Genomic DNA, 23,698 nt, shown 5'->3' with positions numbered 1-23,698 from the left:
AAGGCCCCATCCATCAGGTTTAGGAGGATGATCTCTCACTCAGATATTTACAGATTTGATGGAGATGTGCACCTACAGGACCCTGATGGGGCTCTCAGAGAAACCCAAACATTTCCAGGCAGAGATGCAATTACCATTTTACAAATGCACCCTCACAGTCCCTGCCCTCAAGCAGCTCAGCACAGTTATTTTAATTGTGACAGTAGGACTGGAGGACAGAAATAAAGCTCTTCCTGTGAATCCCTTGCCTTCTGCACAGGCCAAGGCCTGGAATTTCCCTGCTGATTTCTTGCAGATGACCTGGGAGCCACCACCACCCACTCACAGCTGGTGAGTGACTTAACTTGCACAAAGGCTGATCAGAGTGAGAAAAGCTGGGTGCTGTAGCTCCTGGGTTTTAACAGCATGGAATGGAAGCAGAGGAACCTGCCTGGTTGGGCTGTGCATGCTTTCTGTAAATCATTACAATGATTTAATGATGTAAATCTTTAAATTTAAGCATTACTGTGGGCTACAAGGGCCCCTTTCTACAGTACAGCAAGAGCTGAAGGGACAGCAACAAATGATGGTACCATTGCAGGAGGTGCCTTATCCACCCTCACTGACACATTCCTGCAGGTAAGGCACCTGCTGCAACCTCAAGTCATGAAGGAGTTAAAGTGTAACTTCTAGTTACAAAAATCCTGCCCAAAGCACTCTCTCTGCTAAAGAGCTGACACAATTCTTTACAGTAGTGCAGTGAACTGAAGGATGCAACACTGATGGTTAATTTTCCTTTAAACAAGCATTCTAGTGACTCAAACTTCATTTCAGAAAGGATTATGTCAAATAAAGAGGATAATTTCTTATATCAAATTCAAAACCAAGTGCTTTACTTTTAAGCACAAACAGAAAAAATGATTAAGCATAGGTGTACCCACACACAAAAAAATCCAAAAAACAAAAGCAGGAACCTGCCCCCCCCAAACCAAACCAAATCCCCAAAACCACACACACCTCCCCAAAAAAGAAAAAAATAGCCCAGTTTGCTTTCTCTTCTCTAGAACTGAGCTGGTTGTACATTCATTTAATGCCAACTGCCTGCAAGGCAGCTGGGAGCTCTCCTTAAAGGAATGCAATGACAGCACAGCCGTGCTCTGGCCTGTGTTTGGCAACAAAGAGCACAGGATGGCACCTGATGCCCAACATCAGAACTTTAAGACACAGTCAGATGGCTTTGATTTTCACTGCCAGAACTAAACTTTATTTCCATGTGTATTACATACTGGTATTTGATGCCAAGTACATTAAAATTACTTTAACAGAGGATTTAAGTGAGGAATACTTATTCTTCACTAAACAAGAAGGAATGTAAAAACCTATAAGAAAAGAACTGTTTAAGCTTTGTTTTGATTTTGGCAAACCAAACAGTTGAGTACTCTTCTGTTCTCTCCTCAGATCTTTCAAAGTACCAAAAAAATTCTCTTTTTTTTTTTATAATCATGCAGCTGAAGAAAAAAAATAGTCTTACAAAATCCATTTCTTATGCTAAATATGGTTACAAATCAGAGTATTAAACACAAAATTCCCAATTCCTATTTTTAAATACAAATACTGTATTATATTATGAAATGGGGATAATTAAAATATATCAATGACTACAAATCTAGCATTTTAAAGCAAACAAACATGCTGTTTGCTTTCATGTGGAAGAATTAGGATATTGTATGGTTCAAGCACTGCAGTAATTTCTGTCAACTCCTTGATGCCCAGAAATCAAACTGCCAAACACAAAGAGACAAGTGTTCAGGTCTGAATAGCACCAGGTGTTTTTTCCTTTTTTTTTTCCTTTTAAAGTTATTAACATTTAATAAAATGAGTGACGTTACAACCTTCTGAAAGTGACATGCACAAGTTGAGAATTTGCTTTGAGTTTCCAACTAATAAGCTGAAAAGTTTTAGACAATACTAAACAATTATAATGTATTTTATGGTACACATGAAAACAGTGCTTCCACAGTATATCCTCAGTTCTCAAGTACAAAAATATCAGTTATGGGTAGTCAATAGTTATCAAAATTTTTATTGGTACAGAATGAAAGCAGCATTTACTTTATTGTTTTTTAAACCATACATCATAAAATTCCCTAGTACACATGTGGAGGAGTGAAATAGGCTCTGTACTATTTACCTGCTACTGATCCTAAGTCCAGATTCAAAATCTTTCCTGGCCAAAACCAAACAATATAATTAATAACTAAGGGAAGGCAGTTCCTCAGTGTAAAAGGTCAGCATTTAGTTTTACTAAAACACTATTCTTGAAACAATACGTCACTTAAATGTATAATTACATACACTACAAGTGAAAAACAAGTTTTTATTAACAAGAACTATTGAGACTGGGCATAAACGTCTTAACCACAAACCCTGGAAATATTATGGATGCTTTGATGTGGCCCTTTTTGGTGAGAGAGTAAGAACAATGAAGTATGGCTTTTCAATCTTCCTTTAAAAGCACATTTTATAAAATTTTGTATGCTTAAATTATTTTAAGCTTTAACATTTTCGAGTAACATCATCTACTAATTAGAAGCATTAATTACATCAGTATATTAAGCAATTGGCTGATAGCTGATCACCAGCAGAACAGGAACTACTTGCTTTTGTTGTTGTTTTTTTTATAAGTAAGGGAGGTACTTTTCTAGTGAGAGCCATCCTACAGTACTATCAAATATTTCAGAGGTTACTACATAGCTTCTCAAATAAAATCCTCAACAGTTTCATTTTCCAGCAGATACTCATATCAAGCATATGCAGAGAGCAAATACAATCAAGTGCAGACAGTTCAAAAGTATCTCTCAAACACATTGTTTTACAGTCACCCTCTGCAAAATAAAAGCCCCTCCTCACCACAAATGGATGGGGCAAGAAGGGGAAACAGGTCTGCCATTCATGTAGGAGTTTGGCTAGCATAGTTTTATTAAAGTTGTTAACAAAAATAGTTAAACATTTTTACAATTTAACATCCAGTCTGACAAAAGGCAAATCAATGAAAAAAATACAAAAAAGTAAAAAAGTGCACTACCCAGTCCAGTATTTTGCTTTAAATTCATGTCACTTACAGTATATGAAAAATAAACCCAGAAGTGTAATTACTTTAAAATACACCGCTTCCGTATTTCAGTATTTTACACATATATTCTATAGTGGAAGAGGAGATCTCTTAAAAACTTTACTCTTAAAATATTGAGGTGCATATACCAAGTGGGATAGACTTGGCAAGTTAAGTTGCAGTAGAGAATCCTTTCAAATTTGGCATTTCACTTACATACCTTACTGTGCCAGCAAGGTCTGTAATACCTAAACCTTCTAGTAAGAACAGCAATTTTGTTTAATGCAGATTTACTAATACAGACAACTACGAGAAATGGTGAGGTCAGCAACTCTATGGGATCTTAAGGAGATATGAGTCCTGATTTAGTTGTCAAATGGAACAATGTCACAACAAACTTTTAAGGCCATGTTTTATTTGCTGATTAATGGACAAAAGGCAATGGATTCCCCCCCCACTAAGTATTTTCTTGAAAGTCTGTGCTCATAAAAATCATGAAAAGTTGGAAAGACTTAATTATTGAAACTTTAAATATATTTTACACAATCTTGTTTGTACAAAAATACAAGTTAAATATAAACATAAAGCAATCATGATAATTTTATGTAAATCCATTTTGTGATATTCTGTTATATATAAAAAAGTTTCTCAGCTCTGTCTCATTTGTGAAAAGATCAATACCAGATTGAATCACTACTGGCAAAGGGCCCTAAAAAGCACACTTTAGCATTAAATATGTTTTACAAGGTAAGTACCATTTCCTGATTTCATCTTCTAAAGACTGGCAAAAGATAGGGCAGTATGTCCATAAACCAACAAATAATTTGGCTACAATGTCATAAAACACAAACACACAAATCTGTACAATAAACCAGTAGCTATGCAGTACGAACTAGTTACACACACATACACAGACATGGAATGGAACTTAGTGAGATGCTGTTTGTAATTCACTGTTCTTCAGCCTGGCATTTTGTCTGACTTCATCAAATGAATATGACTTCGTTACCTTTCCGTTCTTAAATACAGTGTGAAGCAGGTCCTGCAAGAAACACCACTGTTTTAGCAAGAGTGATTTGGCAAACACAGGTTACACAAACTCAAAAGCAAGCACACAAATCCAGCCTGGTAAGGCTGGAACTTTACACTGTCAAGATACTAAATCTTTACAGCTTCTTCTGACACCCTTCACTAAAGGTCACACAGAAGAAAGGGCTTGGGTCATCCTGTGCACAGACAGCAGCTTTTTGCTAACTAGTCCCTTGAGTGTGGTATCTACACCTGGCCAAAGCCAAACACACACTAAATGCACCTTGCTAGAGCAGTTTGTAAAAAAGGTGACACATAACCAGTCAAATACAACTCAGTTATAGAGGTTTAAATGAAGTACTTTTCTCCTCGAGAAAAAAAAATTAAATATCTTTCTTCACTGTGCCCTTTACTCATATATTTTGTAAAACAGCATATCAGGAAGGGCTTGCACACAGGACATTGGAAGGGCAATAAGCACAGCTGGCAACAAAAGTCAGCACAGCAGTAACACTGAGCAGTCCCTGCACTTGGTGACCTACTGCAAGGACCTGTGGCTTTAGAGAAATGGGTCCACAGAAGGGTACAGGGAGCCCCAGAACTGGTACCACACCAATGACCATCTCTAATTTCCTGGGACTAAAAAAATTTTAATGAATAACTTCCCCTGACAAAAATGAAGGGACAAAATATTGCCTAATTTCACAGTCAAAGTCTTGTAGTTTGTGTTGAAGAGATTTCTCACCATTAGGTCCTTCCCTCTACATATATAGGAATGTTTATCATTAACATACATACATGGATATGTGCATAGAAAAATGTTTCAAATTTCTCTAAGATCTTTGTGTCCAGAGGAGAATATCTTCATCTTGTAATTTCTCAGAGATAAGTTTTATGCTTACTGTTGTGTAAAACAGTGTACCTAGTAGTACCCTCTGCCTAGTAGTACAAAAACAGCTTCTGTATACCAGAAAACTTTCAACTTCTAAAAGCAGAAGTGCAATTTGACAACTTATTTTCAGTCCTCTTAACTTGGGAAGAGACTCAACATGCAGTTTAATGATTCATTGCTGGATGCAGAAACACAAGACATATCAAATTGAAAGCCTGAGATTGGCATAAAGTTCCTGCTTATTTCATGGAAATAGCATTCCATTTTGCAGTTGTAAAGAATCCACAGGGAAACTGAATTCCTGGTTTAAATAAGCAACTTTAAAAACTGTGGAACTATTCTGTGTACAGAGCATTAACTCCTGAATGAACTATTAAAAAAAAAAAAAATCGCAGTACGGAAGTAGAAACACATTTTAGTTACAGCTGCCCCCATTCCACCTCCAGCTAGGGTCACTACAATATAGGCAACACAGGCCCAACAAAACTACCTGGGCCAGTATATATTCTGCAACACTGAGACTTTAGTTTTGGGGAAAAGCAGTAATGTTCTCATGTTTCTGAAGACAAACAAAAGAGAAAGATCTGCAATTGCAAAACCTGAACATTCTACTGTCATTCTAACATTCTGCTGTTACTGAATTTGGTTCTGAGGGAATTTTTGAGGTAATGAGATGAGAGTTGAACAAAATGACAGATCAGAAATAAATTCTGAAATTAAGTTATAACCTGCTTTTTCTCAGTCTATTTTTGCATGAAAAATGATGCAATAGATTTTGAAAATTCCTACCTGTCCATACTCCTCAAGATCTCCCTTGCCTTCCTCAAGTGTCACATACTCTCCAGCAGGTGTCCTATGCAATGACAGCCGTCCTTTCTTTGACCTTTTGTTGGGATCGGCTACAGGATCTTTGAAGACATTTACCTAAAATGAAGAGGAATTTTTTAGGAGGAAAGGGCTTTGTGGTATGCAGATGGTGGTAACATGATAGGAAATGTCAAACAGGTTCTCAACTGGGGAGGCTGCTCTGAAAGCAGAGTGGTAGAAGTTGAACAAAGACATACCCCAAGGCCGTTGGTCACCACGTAACTGCATTTGAAGGAACAGTTTAAGAGGTCTCTGGTTAGTTTTTGCAACAAAGCTCCACCAGATCCAAAGGCAATATTCTCAATACTCCATTTATTCTTCTTCATTCCCTCCACAATCTAATAAGAAAAAGAAAATTATGATGGAGCATACTTTTAGGCCATGCCTAATTTTTCCCATAAAAATATTATACTACTTAAACAAGATGCTTTTACAGACAATTAAGCCAACTAACATTCAGTTTCCAGGAGATGTACATAATAATTTGGTCAATACTTGGCATACTGTTTGCATTTTTATTTACAGTTCCAGCATGGAACTGGAAAGCTTTTGCTGTAACACAATTATCATGCCAGGACATTTATTCCCAAACTAAGGTGGCACAGTAATGCAATGCCCAGAGAAACAGATCTCTAAAGAAAATAGAGGACTTAATGGGTATCCTGAAACAATGCAGTCATCCTGCTCAACTCCAGAAAGTTATTACCTCTCTGATCAATGACTTGAACAGAGCAATTCTCTTTAAAACCACATTGTCTAGAGTAAGATCAGCAAGTTCAAAGAAGGGAAATGAAAATACTTAAAACTTCTCAAAGAGTTTGTTTGCCACCTTCTCCTGCAGGTACAGATCAATGTGAACTGTGCTGCTAGCAACAGCTAAGGCAGAAGCTACTGCACCATTTCCCTCCACCCTCACTCTACCCAGACAAATCTGACATCCTCTAGCCTGGAGTAATGGGTGCTCATTTAGCCATGCTCATAAAGGGCCAAGATTTGTTTCCCTGACCTGGTACTCTTATGACAGCCTGAAATGATGGTTATAGCCCCAGAACAGGAGTTCAAACTCTCTTCTCCTAACATTTTACTATCAAAAGCAAGTGAATAAACCAGAGTGGGTGAGACAGCAAAATACCATCCATCCAGAAAAACAGGAAGGCGAGAAGCAGAATGGAAGAACATAATCTATCTATGGGGAAAAGTGCAGTTTCAAAAATTAGCATAGTCAGAAATCTGGAAATATTTTGGGCAATCTTAGCATCCTGCATCAACAAGAAATGCCAGAGTAACACAAAACAGGAATGTTTCAGAAGCTACTGATATCAAGCTGCTTTTTTAAGGGACAGCTAAGGGTCATAAGAGGGGGGGAAAAATTAAAAACACAATTCCAGTTTCAGACCGTGGCAAACTGGTAAACAAAAGAGCACACTAGTATTTTGTTTATGCACTTAATCACATGCAGACTGTCTTCACAGATACTCTCAGTCTGAATGCCTGACAGAGGTCAGCCAACAGGACACATGGACAACAGAGTCAACCTTCTGAGGCCGTGCTCAGAACACCTTCCCACTACCTTTCTGTCAGAGACTTCCCCAGGAGAAATCTTATCAGTGATTTCCATCACTCCAATGGTACCAACTTTCTCAGCCTCACTTGGCAAGTCAGGCAAAATGAATCTCAAGCTCTACCACCATGACTTCCACTTTAACAGAACCCTCTGAAAGCTTTGTATCCTGAACAAATATGTGACAATCCTGCGGATTTTAGCAGTACACATCATACCCTCTCAGTGATCAAGAGCAAAACTAATACTTATTTTCAGGTGAAGCAGTTTAAAGAGGTACTCTGGGAAGATAAACAATCGAAATTAATAAAATTTTCCTTTAGGTACCTCAAAAGTAACTAAAGCTGACAAAGGAAGGGTAAGAAATGGTATTTTGCATATCTTCTACTTGAGAACAATGCCCAGTGGTGCCATAAGAAATGAGATTTAACTGGGCCTGGATATGGATTCTACTTATCTGTGCTGTCTTTTAAAGAGACAAATATAGGCAAACTCCACCTGGCCTCTGGTTCTGTCCAGACCCTGAGCAAGTCTGAAGCTATGTGAACTGCTGGCCAAGCCTGAGCCAACGTGCTCTGCTCACCTCACTGTGCAGCTGCAAAGGCCAGGTGTGACACTGAACTCACTTGAACATGCCTGCAGGATACAACTACCTGGTATAAACAACACCCTACACCAAGGCACGAGCTGCTGAGGCTCCATGTTCATTGATACCTGCAGGTTAACAGATGTTAGTGCAAGTACAGCATAGCTGGGCATGGCTGCTTAGCCCTTGCCTGGGTGAGAAGAAACGTGAACCCTCTTTATGCTTGTGCTCCTGCTCTCATTTACAGATGGTTTGCTCATCTCATGCTACAGGCACAACTCCTCACTTACCTTGGCTGAAGAGCATTCTCTGGCTTTCCACTCTCTCAAGGGATTTCCTTACTTAGATTGAGCTTTGTCTGGTGAGGAGGGGAAGGGAAATCCACACTAAGCTCAAAGACAGCTCTGACTGTATCAGTGACCCACAGCAAAGGCCCAGGTTCTATTATTTCCTTAGTTATGGAGGAGAGATGGCAAACAGCAGTAGGAATAGGGCAGAAGAAAAGGGGGAGATCTGAAACAATTGAAGCCTCCCTTAAAGGAAAATACAGAATAATTTTTTGTTTCACACTTTCAAACCTATACAGGGAGAACAATTCAGGTGTCAAGGTTTTCACCAGCTTCCTCTGACCATTATGAGCATGATTAACACATGAACTGTGACTCCAGATTAGAGGATTTATTTTGTATAAAAATTTAAAGACATCTGGAAATTGAATGTTCAAAGAAAATCCTTTGAAAGTGTAGTATATTGTGGAGTTAGCAGATTGGAATGATTTTTAAAAGTGAAAATGCAAAGAAAATCAAAAAAGTTTCCTTACCTGTTCTACCAGCATCCCCTATTAAAACAAAGAATTTTAAAATCCAGTTTATACTCTGAGTTGTTTTCTATATTCTTGTTTCAGCTACTTTGGATAGCTAAATGAGACTACTGGTCATTACCCATTCTAGATTTTCCTACTGTACCCATTACCTTTCATCTAAACTGTAACAATAAATCATGCCTAGAAATGAAAGCTGATAAGGAATAATTGGAATAATAATCTTGCATGGGCTACAAGAGGGGGAAAAACATTGGCCACAGTGATACATTTGTATTTGTTCATGTAAACTCCTTTTGGAAAATAATATACTTCAGTGTTGGTTTGGTTTTGGTGGATTGTTTTATTTTGGGTTTTGGTTGTTGTTTTAGGGTTTTTTTTAATGTTATGCTATTATCTAATCTTCTAAAAGTCAGCATGGTTAAACCGGGGGTTTGTTGACATAAAAGGATGAAGAGTTTCATGATATTTAAATAAAACTAAAATTAGGTCGCAAAATCGTGGTCATTTTGCTCTAACCTAATTTGCTGCTGTCAAATGAAAATTGTCACTTTCCTTCCTGCCCATTTCTCCTAGCTCAAACCAACAGTTTGTTTTCCTTTGTATAGTGCTGGCAAGCATTAAACCCTTTTTAGGGTACAATTTAATTCACTAAACCACAAAACTGATCCCTTTTGGCTGATTTAGTTATGCTGCTACACGTGTGGTCTAAATTATTTTAATGACTAGCAGTTCAATGACCAAAGCTTACATGAGGCACAGCAAGATTAGAGTCAGGAAGAAATGAGAAGGTGCCTGGGGCAGCAGTGATCTGTCTGCTCTGTATGTCTTGGGGAACTGGACCTTCTGCTCTCTTCTATTACATTTTACAGGTAGATATCTCATAATCAGTTACAGCTTCATAAGGAAAATATATAAACAGGCAAATCACCTGAACAAAGAATTGCTCGTTCTGCCTCTCATCCTCTCCCATTAGCTGCTGCAATTGTTTCATTGCTCTATTTAGAACTTGGAGAACAGAGCATTTTTCACTCTAGTGCAAAGATTTTTAAATACTTGCTTTAGTATTTTAATTAGAATTGATGTATAAGACATTCTTGAATTTTGTCCAGTATAACTTAGAAGATGCAACCAGAGTTCCTCACAAGAAATGATAGTCCAGTTTCTGTCCTCTCACAACTCATCAAAATCTCAACCATAACATACTTGCCTAATACAGGCATCAGTCCTACTAGATCATTGTTCAGAACAAGCAGAAATGTTTATCTTCTGTGTGGTTTTTGTTTTCTTTAACAGAGTGCCTTCCCCTGCTATCTAATGGTAAGACTTTCTTCCCAGCTATTGACCTCTCATGCTTGTGTTCTGTTAAGCATATTAGCATACTTATATATTCTTAAAAAGCCACATGGGACAAAAAATAAAATAGAATTTACTTTAAAGGCCATTGGAGGGGGGAAAAAAGCTGCAGAGCATGACTGCACTATAGTTAGTCTATCAGATTACAATCTCAGTATTAACTGCTCTCTGGGGATCTGAGTGACAAATCTGAGTTCTGTCACTGAGGTTCACATTATGTGTCCATGTTAGACATACAGGTAGCTTCAGACCAACTAAAACTCCAAACTGATACCTCCCTTGCTCATAATTTTGAGAAGCAGGAAAAGTCAGCTTTGCTGAGAAGAACCTAAGGATGTGTCAGTTTAGAAAGCTAAGGCAAGTGTCAATAAATTCATGTAAAATTAATCTTAACTTTATTCAACTTATTTCTGGTTTTGAACTCTAATACAGCTGAAGATGAAAAACTCAGGACAAACCAGACAAAGTCGAGTCCTCTTCCTCTTACATGCCCTTTGTCATCTGTAGTAACTGCAGTCTATACCTTTATAACCATAATGTATTACCTTGTATCTACCTCTAGTCAATAGTGGTGAATTTATGACTTGTTTCAAGCATGCAGAATCTACTAAATAATCAATTTATGTCTCAGTAAAATTGTAATTTTGACTCTGACTATAGCTTGATCTTTTACACTTATTTTCTGGCTTTTCAACTAATCCTTATTGCTAATCAACTAATTCTAGTTGCTCAATCAATGAACTTGCTTTCCTTACCCTAGGTTTTAAAAAGTCTCCTTCAAAACTACACCTTCAATATGTGAGGACAAGCAGACTTCAGATGATAAATAACTAATGAGCCAAACCAGTTAATTACTATTGCTGCAGCACAGTGATCATGCAGTGTGCCTTAGACATCAATGAAAGGACCAAACACTGCCAGATTTTGATCTCAATGAGATTTGACAAGCATGATGAAAACAAACAAAAGGAGAGACAGTGGAAAGAGAAGGGCTACAACAGGGGGATTAGAAAATGCCTTTTAGAGTTTTTTATGCATCTTAATAATTTCCTGTGGAGTTTTAATGAATTTGTTTTACGCATTATGATATCACTGCCAGTGTCTGGAATGAAGGGCAGGGGTGAGGTCAGCAGTCTCTGCTCCAACATCTGACTAGTTGTAACAGAGTCCAGATAAATATCAACCTTGCAGTGTCACCCTGACACATGAACAGGATCTCTCTCCTACCTCTTGCAACGTGTTGATATCCACACCATCCCCTTGAATAACTCTGAGATACGGTGGCAACAACTTATAACCTTTTGAATTCTCTGTAATGGGAAACTTCTTCCCCAGGATCTCCAATACCTATTGAAAAGGGAAAGAAGACAGCTCAAAATGAAAATAAAAACCTGCCATTCCAATAAAGAAACTATTTCCACATTTGAGTTATGCTCTTTCTCTAAAAAATTAAAATAAATCCATAAATATACCTACATAATCATGCTTGAAGTCTACCCACAAAAAAAAAGCATGCCAGCCACTTTGTGGAAGTCCTTAAAGCAGTCACACACAATATGATCTTTAAGAACTTGCACCCTAGAGCTAATCAGAATCATGCCTCCACCCTCTCTCCCTTTGCTTGCTGTGACTTTTTGCTGTTAAATGTGTCAGCTGAAGATCCTGCTCTTCTTTAGGCCTCCCTTAAATGGTGGATGAGGTTTTCAGCTTTCTATGATTTCGTAACCATAAATATTTAAAATTAAACACTTCAGCTCGGAGTTCTTCTTATCAGCTCCGATAAAGGTCATTCAGAGTTCCTATTTGTGATATGTCACTTATCCCAAAGGAAAAAAAAAGTGTTAAAACTGTATAGCTCTAATTTGATAGAGTACCAATGTAACTAACATTGCCTCTACCTTCTTACTTGAGTGCTGACTCAAATTCAGAGATATCACCAGCTTTTATTATGAAACTTCAACATCATTATGCTTTCTAAAGAGCAATGAAGCAAGAAGCATTTTTCAATGTGGAATCAGTGCCACTGATTTAAGTGCACATCTTATAAAAGAGAGAAGAGGGCTACACATGTATCTGTAGCATAAAACAGTGAATTACATTAACATGGGATGCCAAGACACCTAAACTGAGTAGTAAGAATTGTTATTGGCCTGGCATTTACTAGCACTCAAGTTGTTTCCGATTGCATTTGTTAAGTGACAAAAGTTTCTCTTTATAAAAGCATTCCAACATCATTACATCAGCAAAATTGGTAAGTTGTAAAAGCTTCAAGAACCATATGCAAGACTAGGATTGATGAAAAATACAAAACTATTAGGACTGCAAGAGTTTCCATAGCTATACAGAGATGAAGTAAATACCCACATTTTTCAAAGGTCCAAATTAGCCAGCATCAAATATATACAATGATCATTTAGATCATCAGTTAGATCATTTTATGCTTGCTAGTCAGACATTACAAAACAAACAATTGCCCTCCCAATCTCGTATACAAACGGGTACAAGAAAGGATTACCTTTAGAACAGTGTCAAGGGGATTCCCAGAATCTGGTCTAATAATAAGTGGTGCCTCTGGACTTCGGGCTTCAATTATATGCCTTAGGTCATCTCCCCAGATTTTTTCACAAGCATTGTAAATGTCGTAGCTGTCACTAACCACAGATACAGGCACTGAAGAAAACTGTGTTACTATGTGTTCAAAAGCATCTTTTTCATGATCTTTCCCCCAAGCTGTTATGGTGCTGCAAAGGCAATTGAAGAGTTCATATTAGAATTGCATTTACATGTCATTCTGTATTTCCTACAGCAACAGTTCAAGACAATGATAAGCAGTATGATTACATGACAGCAGAAACGATGTGCTTATTAGCTCTGTGTTGCTTTAAGGGATCATAAATGCACTATATACTAAATAAACAGACTTAATTCAGACAGTTAGGGTACTATCGATGCAAGAACAGAAAATCTGTTCTGAAAACTTCCTGCTACAAAAATGGAAAGTCGAGAATGAAGCACCTCACCATGTGTTAGAAAAATCTAAAGAAAACAGAATTATTTTCTGTTTTAATACTGATATAAAACGAATATTCTAACTTATTCAAACAATCTTCCAGAGGAACCTCAGAACATTACCCTTGGTACAAGGCCACAGGTGAGCACACAAAACAGAGCTGCTGAGAGCAGTATTAAGTTACTGAATGCAGCTGCTCAGACCAGCTGATATAAGTGACTTTAGTAACTTGTGAGCAAAGACCTAAAAATGCTCTCATGCACAGCATAAGAGTCAGTGGGCACTGAATTTTTATCTTAAAATTCCAGCATTACCTGCTGTGTGGACAAGTCCCAAATGTCTGAGACCAGTTTTCTTATTCTTAAAAACTCATCCAGCATTCTTAGTGATTTAGCAAAGATTTAGCATTACTAGTTATACTGATGGGAAGCTTGAGAGCAACTGCCTCTTCTGGAGGGAGAACACGAACTGTGAGAGTCCAGAACTGCAACACTGAGTTTTTCAATTTGTGATTTTATATTTAAAACAAAATTTGATGTTCATAATGTGAATCCTCAGTATCTACAGACTATAAGCCTGCAAGCTTATTCTAAAAGGATACTGATAAGAAGGTTATAGTTAAAAACATTTAAAAAACATTTATAGCTAAGAACAACCATGCTACTTACATGCCCCTAGAACATATAGAGGCATCAGTACAGAACTGCAGCTTCAACATCTGGATTAGTCATGGCTAATACTGTATGGTATATTTCTGGATACAAAGATAGGTAAGAAAAGAATTACATTTTGTTAAGCTATTTTTAGAAAGGCTTAGACTAGTATCTTACCTGTGTTCAGCAGCTGGAACAGAGTATCCTGGAACTGGATCTTTCGTACCATAGTACTTTTTAATTAATGCAATTCCTGCTACAGTGTCTGTTCCTTTGAAGTTCACCAAATGAGCTGAAGCTCCTATTCCTGCAGTCTGAAGAAGATGTAACTTTCAGTTTCCATGCCAATACAAAAGTCCAGTCACTACCTAGCACTAGCTTGTAACAGCAAGACTCTGACTCAATTCCCACTTCACCAATATTCTCTTCATTCACTTACACTGGGAAGACAGAGAAAACTTCTCCCAGTCTAGTGCTCATAGCTCAGACATTGTACCCACCCCCATCCCAGACCTGCCCTTCCACAGACAGTCCAAACACAATGCTCTGTGCATTCACAATTCCAGAGCAGAGCAGGGCCACAGAGGTTAACAGACACATGCTACAACTCTCCATAGTTAGGAATAATCAGACTTTTCAAACTGTTAGACAAGCAGTATTACCTCTTGTGAAGAAACTCCTCTGTAGCCAAAGTCATGCAGTTTATATTCCAGTCCTTCCAAGCTGCCAGAAGTCTCCAGCAAATATTTGGCCAAAATCTTTTTCTGCTCTCTAGAGTTTGTAGCTACTGTGATTGGGTACCATGACTGCACAAGAATAGTCTAAAACAAAATCCATCACAATATTAGGTGTATATTTGTTTAGAGCTTGACAATGCCCACTTGGCATTTAATCAGGCACAAAAAGGTCTATTTATTTTCATTCCCTGTTCAGAAAGTACTGATGCCTCCAACAGTTTGCTTTAGGGCTTAAGTAATTAGCTTTTATGAGGTAGGCAAGGTATTGACCTTCTCAGGAATTATCACTAGCAAGCTACTGACAGACAGTTCCCCCATCCTCCTTTTTCATGGATGAAAATACTGCTGTGAATTTCCTGTACAATTATGATCTCTTGCCAGGTGGGAGAAAAAAGTCTGTGTAAGATGACTACAGAAAAGAATTAAAGCAGAAAATAAAAGTTGGCAGAGATTTCCCAATACAGGATTCAACCTTAAATTAAAGTGCATTAATATTTACTTAGAAAAAACATGTTAAATTTCCAAAACTTACCTCAATCCAATTTGTGAGCCAGTAGCACTCTGGATCTGTGTTTTCTACTGTGAAAAGAACATTTCCTCTTGGAATTACAGAGCCCTCAGGAACAGCCTTTATTTCTATGGGAAGATGGCCATCGTATTTCTGTGAAAGAAACAGAAATATTGTTAGACAACAGGAAAGATTAGGAGCTGCACCTCTTTTATTTAACTGCAATGGATAAAGGTCAGGCTATGAGTAAATAAAAGTTTTCTTCTTAATTTCTTACAACTCTAAAAATAAACCCACCAGTCCAAATACATGAAAAAAAATCTGTATTTATCAAAAAAGACAAGAATCCTGTAATTTAAAAACCAAAACAAATCTTTATCAAAACAAATGATTGTTATCAGTTGTATTCTTTGGGCAAATTGAACCAGGAAGGCTTAAGCATTCTATATAAATACATCAGTTCTACCCACAGAACAAGAAATATTTACTACTAATTTTCTTCAATGCTTTCACATGCAGTAAGCTAAAAATGGTTTAGCCACTATCCAGACCTTTAAAAAAATCCACTAGTTTTGCTTATTATAGATGTGTGCTTTGTTCATTTATTACAGCAGGATCCATTTAATAACTATTTTAAACAATATTTTCATCTCAATTACTTACTAAACATGAAATCTCATACTGGAATGTCACTCTTTCATCAATCTTTTATCCCTAAAGGACTAAACATTGTGTGAAATATGCCTTTTGAAAAAGAGTAACCTGCAAATAGCAACTCTAGAAGAGTAATTATAACTTTCTGAAAGAGCTCTGCAAGCTGTACTGGCAATACTGAGAATGTTTTGGATAATATATTTTGACAGAAAGCTTCCCATGAGATATCCTGTTAAAGGCAATAAAAATTGCATCAATTCAGAGAAATTACAGATTCATAAGTAGCATCAAAACACACTCTCCAGCACTCAACAGATACCAGAAATCCTCTACCTTACAGTTTAAAAGTTTATTCAAAAATGTAATAAACTGAAGCAAATTGTGTTTATATACCCTACAGGTTCTAGCTGTCAGATTTGGAGATATATGGACTAACAAAAGATAACAAAGCCTTCAAAAAGGATCAAAATAATTTATTAATGATTCAATGAAGGCAAAAGTTAAGTTAAAAAAAAAAACCTAACAGATTTCAAAGGTGTTGATTTTGTTCATGGAAAAAAGTGATATAATCATGCCATGGCTCTGTATTATAGCCCTTTGCAAAAATTTTTGATAGACTTGACTTGTACAATTCAGGGCTTATATCTCTATCACTCACCATAGATTCCTGCCAATTTCCAGCCTCTACACCAGCCCATTGTTCTCCAGGAAATCAATTCCTTTCTTTCACCCTTCACCCTATCAGTATTTACCCATTCATTTACTCTCAGTGCAAACTGATATGTGTACATTTCAAATTCATCCTGGCACTTCACTCACACTGCACTCTCCACTTTACCTGCCACACCTGAGGCAACTGAGCTAGGGAGAAACAGTGGCAGGTGTGTGAACATACCCTGGAATTCAGGGAGCAGAAGCAGGGACTCCAGGCATTAAGGGCACACACAGACTCAAAGAGTACATACATTTCCAGTTTGAGAGCCACCAGCATATGAGATTAAGACATGAAAATCATGTTTAGTGGTTTTTTTACATATACATAATTTTAATAAGAAAACCTGACAAAGGAATAAACGTACACAGAGGGTATGCAGGAGTGCTTATTTTGACTAGACTAAAAGTTGAATGGACTTAGTCAAGCCACATGACAACTCAGTGGGGACAGACGTGCAACATTAGAAGTGTATTAATTCCGTTTATCCAAAGAGGGATCAAGCTCACTTTAACACAGATGAAAGCAGTTCACAATGTATAATGTAGCTTAAACACAAATATGGATTGAATTCACATTTGTAGTTGTTGGAACTGGATGCAAGTCCTCTACAAACCTCTCCATAAGTCACTCTTAGAAATCTGTGGACTTATTTACGTTGCTGCCATTTGCAACATTTCGTTGAAATTCAGTCTTTTCTTGCACACCTATGGTCCACCCCAGTGGCAGGATGACATCCAGATGTATAAATAAATAGATGCCACCATAAAAGTACATACAGTTAGGGTATCCAGGGAAATATATATGCAAAGGACTGAAAAAAGGGCTTTCAAATGCCAAAAATATTCACTCACCAGAATCCACAATGAAACTTAGCATTTAATTAATCTGCAGAGATTAGTACAGCTCTGATGAATACTATTAGTCTGAATCTGCTGCTTTTACAGAGAAGAGATGTTTGCAATTACTTGAAGCCTAACACTTTTTTAAACAAAAGGGGAAAAAGATAATTGTGAAAAGACTTAACTTGAAAGGTTTTGTGTGTCACAAGTACTCAAGCCTTGTATTTTATAATAAAATTCAACATTCATATATCTCAAAAATTTACAAAACAACGGAATAAAATGTGTATTTTCTGGAACTATTTATACACCCAAGAAGTTGTAATGCTTTCTGCATTAGAGTAAAAACTATAATGATTAGAGAAAGAAATGCAAATGATGCAGGCAACCACTGAGCACTGTCTCACACATGGAGACCTGCCAAGAAGCCCCCACTCACAGGAGCAGGCTGATGGCAGCAATAAATCCTTATTACCTGCAAAGCCGCATTTGGCATCTGAAAGGATGAAAATTACTTTTCTCTAAGGAATTACAATTATATGATTATTCTTCGACAGCTGCTACTCCCTGAACACTAAACATGAGAAGCTAAATTTATCCAGTCTTTATTATCAAGATTAAAAGGAGAGACTGCCAAATTTATTCTACAGTTGATTCAGAAATCCTTCACAATGATCTCCAAATACTTTTGCATTTTTTTTTACCTCTAGAATATAGTTCCATCCCTTTTCATTGAAGACATCGTCTTGAAAATGCTCCCTATATACTTCTTTGGCTTCCTTGATTTTCTCTTTGGTCACCACTTTACCTGGAATTTAAGAAACAGATTAAAGCTTAGAAACTTGCAATATTCATCAACTGAAAAAATTAATATCAAAAAGGTTCAGGCACAGCTAAGTTACTTTGCCTTCAACAAAGATATGAAGAAAATGCCAAATACAGAATGTTGAAACCAAACTTTACTTTCATTTATTAAATATATTAGAATGCTCAAGAAACCATGAGGGTAAAATACACTTGTGGTTTGCAGATGACTCAGCATAATTTGAGATTATTGCTCTTTTATGACGGTCAAAAAACAGTCAAGAGGTTTAACAGCAGTGCTTTTCCCAGAAGAACATGTCGATTGTGCAAGTTGGCACATGCAGCAAGAACATAGCTAGCACAAGGGTTAAACTGTGCCATTCCAGGGAGAATCCCCATGGAGAGACTTTGCAAGCAACCTTTGACTGATCACTTTGTGATAGGAACCAGCAGACTACCACATTATTTGAATAAGCATGCTACTGCTATAGGGTCAGTCATCTACCTTAGAGAACAACCCTCAGATTGCTAAAGACAAAAGAAAATTATCACGTGTTTTAATTATAATGGAATTTCAATCTTTGGTGGAATTGGCAGAGATGTTTATTGGATCAAGACAAAGACATGTAAAACGTATGACTAAAGTTTTCCTTTAAAGTTTGCCAGAAGGCAACATGCACACAGGTGATATCTATACATAAGGCAAAAAAGCAAACAAGATCTTAAACAGCTCCAAGGAATTTTCAGATGTTACTCTTAAAATTGTCAGTATAAAAACCACTTTCACGTGTAGCTGCCATACTCAGTGATCTACGCTGAGTGCCATCCAAAATTTAAGGAAAATTAAAATTTAATTTAAGGAAATGTAAAGCCATTATTGGTTTACACAGTAAACAAACCAACAAATACAGAACTGAAGTTAATGTTCAAAACACAAAATGTATTTTGCATCAAATCTTCTATCTGCTTGTGACTCTGTTGGTCTCTTTCCATTTGTTTCAATTTTGCTCACTGAAGTTGGGACATGAACACCTTTTCATTTTTAATACACTGTTGGCATAAATAAAGATAGTATAGAGGTGTCTGGATTAAGAAGTCAATACCAATTTATAAGGGTGGACAACTTTTTTCACAATCACATAAATAAGATATTATGCATGTCACTACTTGTGGTGTATCAGGATAACCTAGAATTGTTTCAACTGTAAGACTAGAAGCTTGAGAAAAAGTTAGATTATTCCATGAGAGGAAAGATCTTACTGGAATTTCAGACAGTTACCTTTTAAATATTTATTCAGAATGTACTGCAAGCCATAAAAAACTGTTTCTTCATATTTCACTTTCTTTAATTTGGAATTTTCGGTCTTCTTTTCACGACATTCAAAGTAGGAATATACTTTGCTTGTGTTAGGCGGATATTGCTTGTAGTGTGTAACCTAGATCAAGAAAAATTTCAGTAAGAACTCAAAACATCACTACAAAGCACAAGAGAAATCATATTTGTAATTAAAGCTTAAAAGTAACTCCCAGCTCTTCTGGACTGTGATTATTTATCAATTCACATTCTACACAAGTAGTTAGGGAATTTCCAGGTTTTCAACTTCCCTTCAATTTTCAGTTCAAAAGCCTGTCTTCCCTCTGTTATTCTTTGTTTATCTTATCAAGTCTTCTTCCCCGAGATTAATCTTCCCCTCCCCTGATGACTTTGCTTTGATTAAGTGGGAGACACTGGCTAGGATTTTAGGAGCAGCACTGAACACCAATGTGCCAGATCAGTTTTTGCTTTACCACACTTTGCCTAAGCCTTATAGCTACAGGAAGCACAAAATTCCATGCCACTACCAAATACCAAATGCTTGTATTTGACTGAAGCTTCGAAGGCTACCATGCCATAGCTCAGATAAAAAAAAGCCACGTAGACTGAAGAAGATTTCGGCACTGGCCTTTACCCACTGGTCTCTCAAGCCCTGCTTACAGCAAAGCCAGTTTACAAACCTGCTACTGTCACTAATGATGCTAAAATCTACCGGAGGTTTGTGCCTCCCTACAAAGTTTGCTAGATGGACTGTTTTTTCCAAATTTGAAAAAGTTCACATTCAATATAAAGGAAGCATGAGAAGTTGCTGCCTGTGTGTATTACATGGAAACTGGTCATAAAACACACAATGATATGCTGAGTTCAACTATTACAATTTTTCAGAGTTCCTGATAGTAAATCTAGCTGGAAAATCACTTTGAGTAATTACAGCATTTGAAACAAGTACACTCTAAACACTTAAAACACTAAACCTGCAAAATTTCATCTCCTAATGTGTAAAAAGCAAACACCATGCACAATCCTTAATGTCATAATAAACAAAAAGAATATACAATGACAAACTACATACGATCGATGTTTAAATTACAGAATATACAAATCAAGGTAAGGCATCCCCAAAGTTGAAGGCATCAAGAGTTTTCTTAAATTATGATGAGAAGTCTGTGAACAAATCTATACATTCCATATGGAAAAACTATTCCTTTACAGATGAGGAAGCGACACCATACATCAAAAAGAAACTCAAATGGTGTGAAACTCATGTCTGAATCTTTTTCAAACTCCCATATTTACAGGTTAGAGCATGAATTCATTATACATTTCTTGCTGTTACTAACTCTAAATAAGCTTAAAATTTTCTGTTTCAAACACCACAAGGAATTGGAAAAGGGATAGTTTGATCGCTTCTCCCTTCTTGTCTGAATTCTTAAAATATATCTCTTGACATTCTCAAAGAAAAGTATTTGAAGGTTGCCTTACCTGTATTCCTAAAATTGTACCTTAAAGGATTTTAAAGTAACAGTTTTCCTTCTCCTCTCAAATCTTATTTAGATTTAGTATTTCACTCAGCTTGGACAATGAACTACTCAAGTGAATTTTTTGGTTCTCCTATACCAGCACAAGGCTGTTATGGTTGTGTTTCCAATGCTGCAAGGAAACATTCAAGAAAGGTCAATTTAAAGATCATTCTATTGTCTTTGCTTGTATGAGGTTTACAAGGCCAATCAAATAAAACCCAAGCTTGTCATTGCAAGTTTTCTGCCCTGACTTCAAACAAAGCATGGCACCACAGGTATTTAATGGAGCACAAACCTATTCTGTTACAATTCTACAGCCACTCAAAAGCAGAATGTTTAAGAGTAGAAATGTTAGACCCAAAGACAAAACCTGGCTTTTAGATTTAGTTCTAGCTATTAATAAATGTCTTGCTTCACAAATTATAACATGCCCTTTCCTAGTTCTATGAACTAGAACTTCCAAGACGTACATCACACTGCCAGCTCGCAGAAAACTCTCTGCATGATACCATGCTCAAAGGAAAACAAAATCCCCTTACAAAAGAAAACACACACATTATCCTTTCTTCTTCACTATGGAGCAGACAAAAATAGGCTCCATTTGACATGTCTTTCTAACTAATGGGTATGTGAACACACACACACATATATGTATACAAACCCATCACAAGAAATTGCATTAAATGCACTCTAAGAAAAAGATGCTGTAACAAATCCTTAGAATGCTCGTGCACTATAAAGACATGGAGAGCGGGAACTCCTTCCTTCCCACTGGTGCCACCAAAGTAAATTACACCAACGTCATGAAAAATTTTGCTTTTTACGACTGGGACTGGACTTCTCCGTTTGTAATTTCAGAGTAAAGGCTCAACAGAGCCCAGCAGCTGCAAGTGTACACAGCAGATATCCCAGGACCAATTCTCCAAATGAGTATCTCAATTCCTTGTGGCAAGCTCAAGAGCAAACCAAAGCAATGCTGCAGTTCTCATCACAGCAGTTCAAATTAAACAATGAAAACTGTATCTGCATGAGATAGGATACTCAGGTTTCTTTTAAAAAGTTTATACAACTTACCAACTATGGGCAAGTTACTGAAGCCAACACTGTCATCTCTTCTTATCACACTTAGGGACTTACTCTAGCTCTGCTTTAAAGCATGATCACAAAACACAGTGCTCTGGCTGCAAGCCAAAACTTGAAACCTGAAATTAGGCTGAAATGCTAACAGATTTATCCTTTATACAGCATACCCGAGGACACAGCTCCTCCTGACTACCTTGCTGACAGTTTCAACCTAAAAAAACCCCATTCAAGTTCCTCAAACATTGCATCACAGGTTTAGCTATCTTTTCTGTCATAACATTAGATCTTAACTTAAAAATACATACTAGCTAGTGTCCAGAAAATAGTTACTTCTAGGTATTTAAACCTATATGAAAACTTTGTGTTTGACAGAAATATTTTATTGATTTAGTTGCTTCAAGTACTTGAAGGAGTCCAGGAACTAACTTTGCAAGTCACATATGTGGTATTCAATTATACTCTTCACACATTAAAATCTATTTAAACAGTGAAAATACACATCCTCAGCAATTAAAATATTTACATCTGAGCAAATCTTACAGCTGTAACTTTAAATACACTTATTTTGACATTCCACAAAGCTGCTAGTTTTATCTACAAAGCTGAGACACCCTTTTAAATATTACTCAATAATTAAAGGCACAACACAATCTTAAAAGTACCACACTTACCAACCACTGCTTACTCGAAGGGGGCTTATAAGAAAGATGTGGACATACTTTTTAGCAGGGCCTGTAGTCATAGGACAAGGAATGGTGGTTTTAAACTAAAGGAGGGTAAGTTTAGACTAGATATAATTTTTTATTATTATTATGAAGGTAGTGAAACAGGTTTCCCAGAGATGACAGATGACCCATCCCTGGAAACACTCAAGATCAGGTTGGATGGGGCTCTGAGCAACCTCATCTATGTCTTGGCTTGCAAAGCAGGGCATCACCAAAAGTATGTATTCTATCACCACCTGTTGAAACCAGGTGGGGCAGTGATCCTGATCTCGGGGTAGATATCCTCTGCTAATGGGCTATCTGCTAAAAAAACAGGTGGGGGCAGTGTTCTTTATCTCTTCCACAACCCATCCTTCCTCCAGGAGATATCCTCTGTTAATGGGCCATTGAGTCTCACTGCATGACTGATAAAATTACACCATCCCACTGGGAGATGTTCCAGCCAGGGTGAGGAGCCAAGCATTCCTACATAAATAAAAACTGAGTTTTGGAACACCACAGACATCCTTTTTCCACTGGATTCCAGAAGGAAATCAGGCCATTCCACATCATCACTGGACCTTCAGAGGAAAACTGCACCCTTCTACAGGAGCACTGCTTCAACAGAACCACATCTGTCACTGCAGGAGGATGCAGCCACCATTTAATCAGACTGCTACCAACACCCTGACTGACTGATGGGGCGTCAGGTTGTACTCTGACTCTGTCAGTGTTTTGGGTTTGTTTTTTTTAATACTGTATGTCTATTTTAATTTTTCCTAGTAAAGAACTGTTATTCCAACTCCCATATCTTAATGAGAGCCCCTTAATTTCAAGATTATAATAATTTGGAGGGAAGGGATTTACATTTTCCATTTCAAGAAAGGCTCCTACCTTTCTTAGCAGACACCTGTCTTTCAAACCAAGACAATCTAGTTGAAGAGGGGCTGGACT

The 23,698-nt window shown here is 37.2% G+C and overlaps 1 protein-coding gene across 2 annotated transcripts in view; it reads right to left on the bottom strand.

Annotated features, from left to right (window-relative positions):
* Nucleotides 1–1,215: 1,215 nt before the first annotated feature.
* The window catches only part of NAMPT (nicotinamide phosphoribosyltransferase), a 30,763-nt gene continuing 8,280 nt past the window's right edge, over nt 1,216–23,698 (bottom strand). Inside the window, exons 2-12 of one of the 2 annotated variants that reach the window (XM_014869003.2) lie at nt 19,402–19,558; nt 18,023–18,126; nt 15,135–15,263; nt 14,528–14,686; nt 14,043–14,179; nt 12,718–12,943; nt 11,430–11,549; nt 8,847–8,864; nt 6,077–6,217; nt 5,802–5,936; nt 2,924–4,133 (exon numbers count right to left, since the gene is read on the bottom strand). In XM_014869003.2, coding sequence (XP_014724489.1) covers nt 4,020–4,133; nt 5,802–5,936; nt 6,077–6,217; nt 8,847–8,864; nt 11,430–11,549; nt 12,718–12,943; nt 14,043–14,179; nt 14,528–14,686; nt 15,135–15,263; nt 18,023–18,126; nt 19,402–19,558 — 1,440 coding nt within the window. In that variant the 3' untranslated portion in view covers nt 2,924–4,019. Of the gene's footprint in view, nt 4,134–5,801; nt 5,937–6,076; nt 6,218–8,846; nt 8,865–11,429; nt 11,550–12,717; nt 12,944–14,042; nt 14,180–14,527; nt 14,687–15,134; nt 15,264–18,022; nt 18,127–19,401; nt 19,559–23,698 lie in introns of both variants that reach the window. The other variant, XM_014869004.2, reaches the window with a different exon arrangement.

This window comes from Sturnus vulgaris, chromosome 5 (genome assembly GCF_052056855.1).
Source record: "Sturnus vulgaris isolate bStuVul1 chromosome 5, bStuVul1.hap1, whole genome shotgun sequence".
Taxonomy (NCBI): Eukaryota; Metazoa; Chordata; class Aves; order Passeriformes; family Sturnidae; genus Sturnus; species Sturnus vulgaris.
This window is presented reverse-complemented; position numbering and strand designations above follow the sequence as displayed.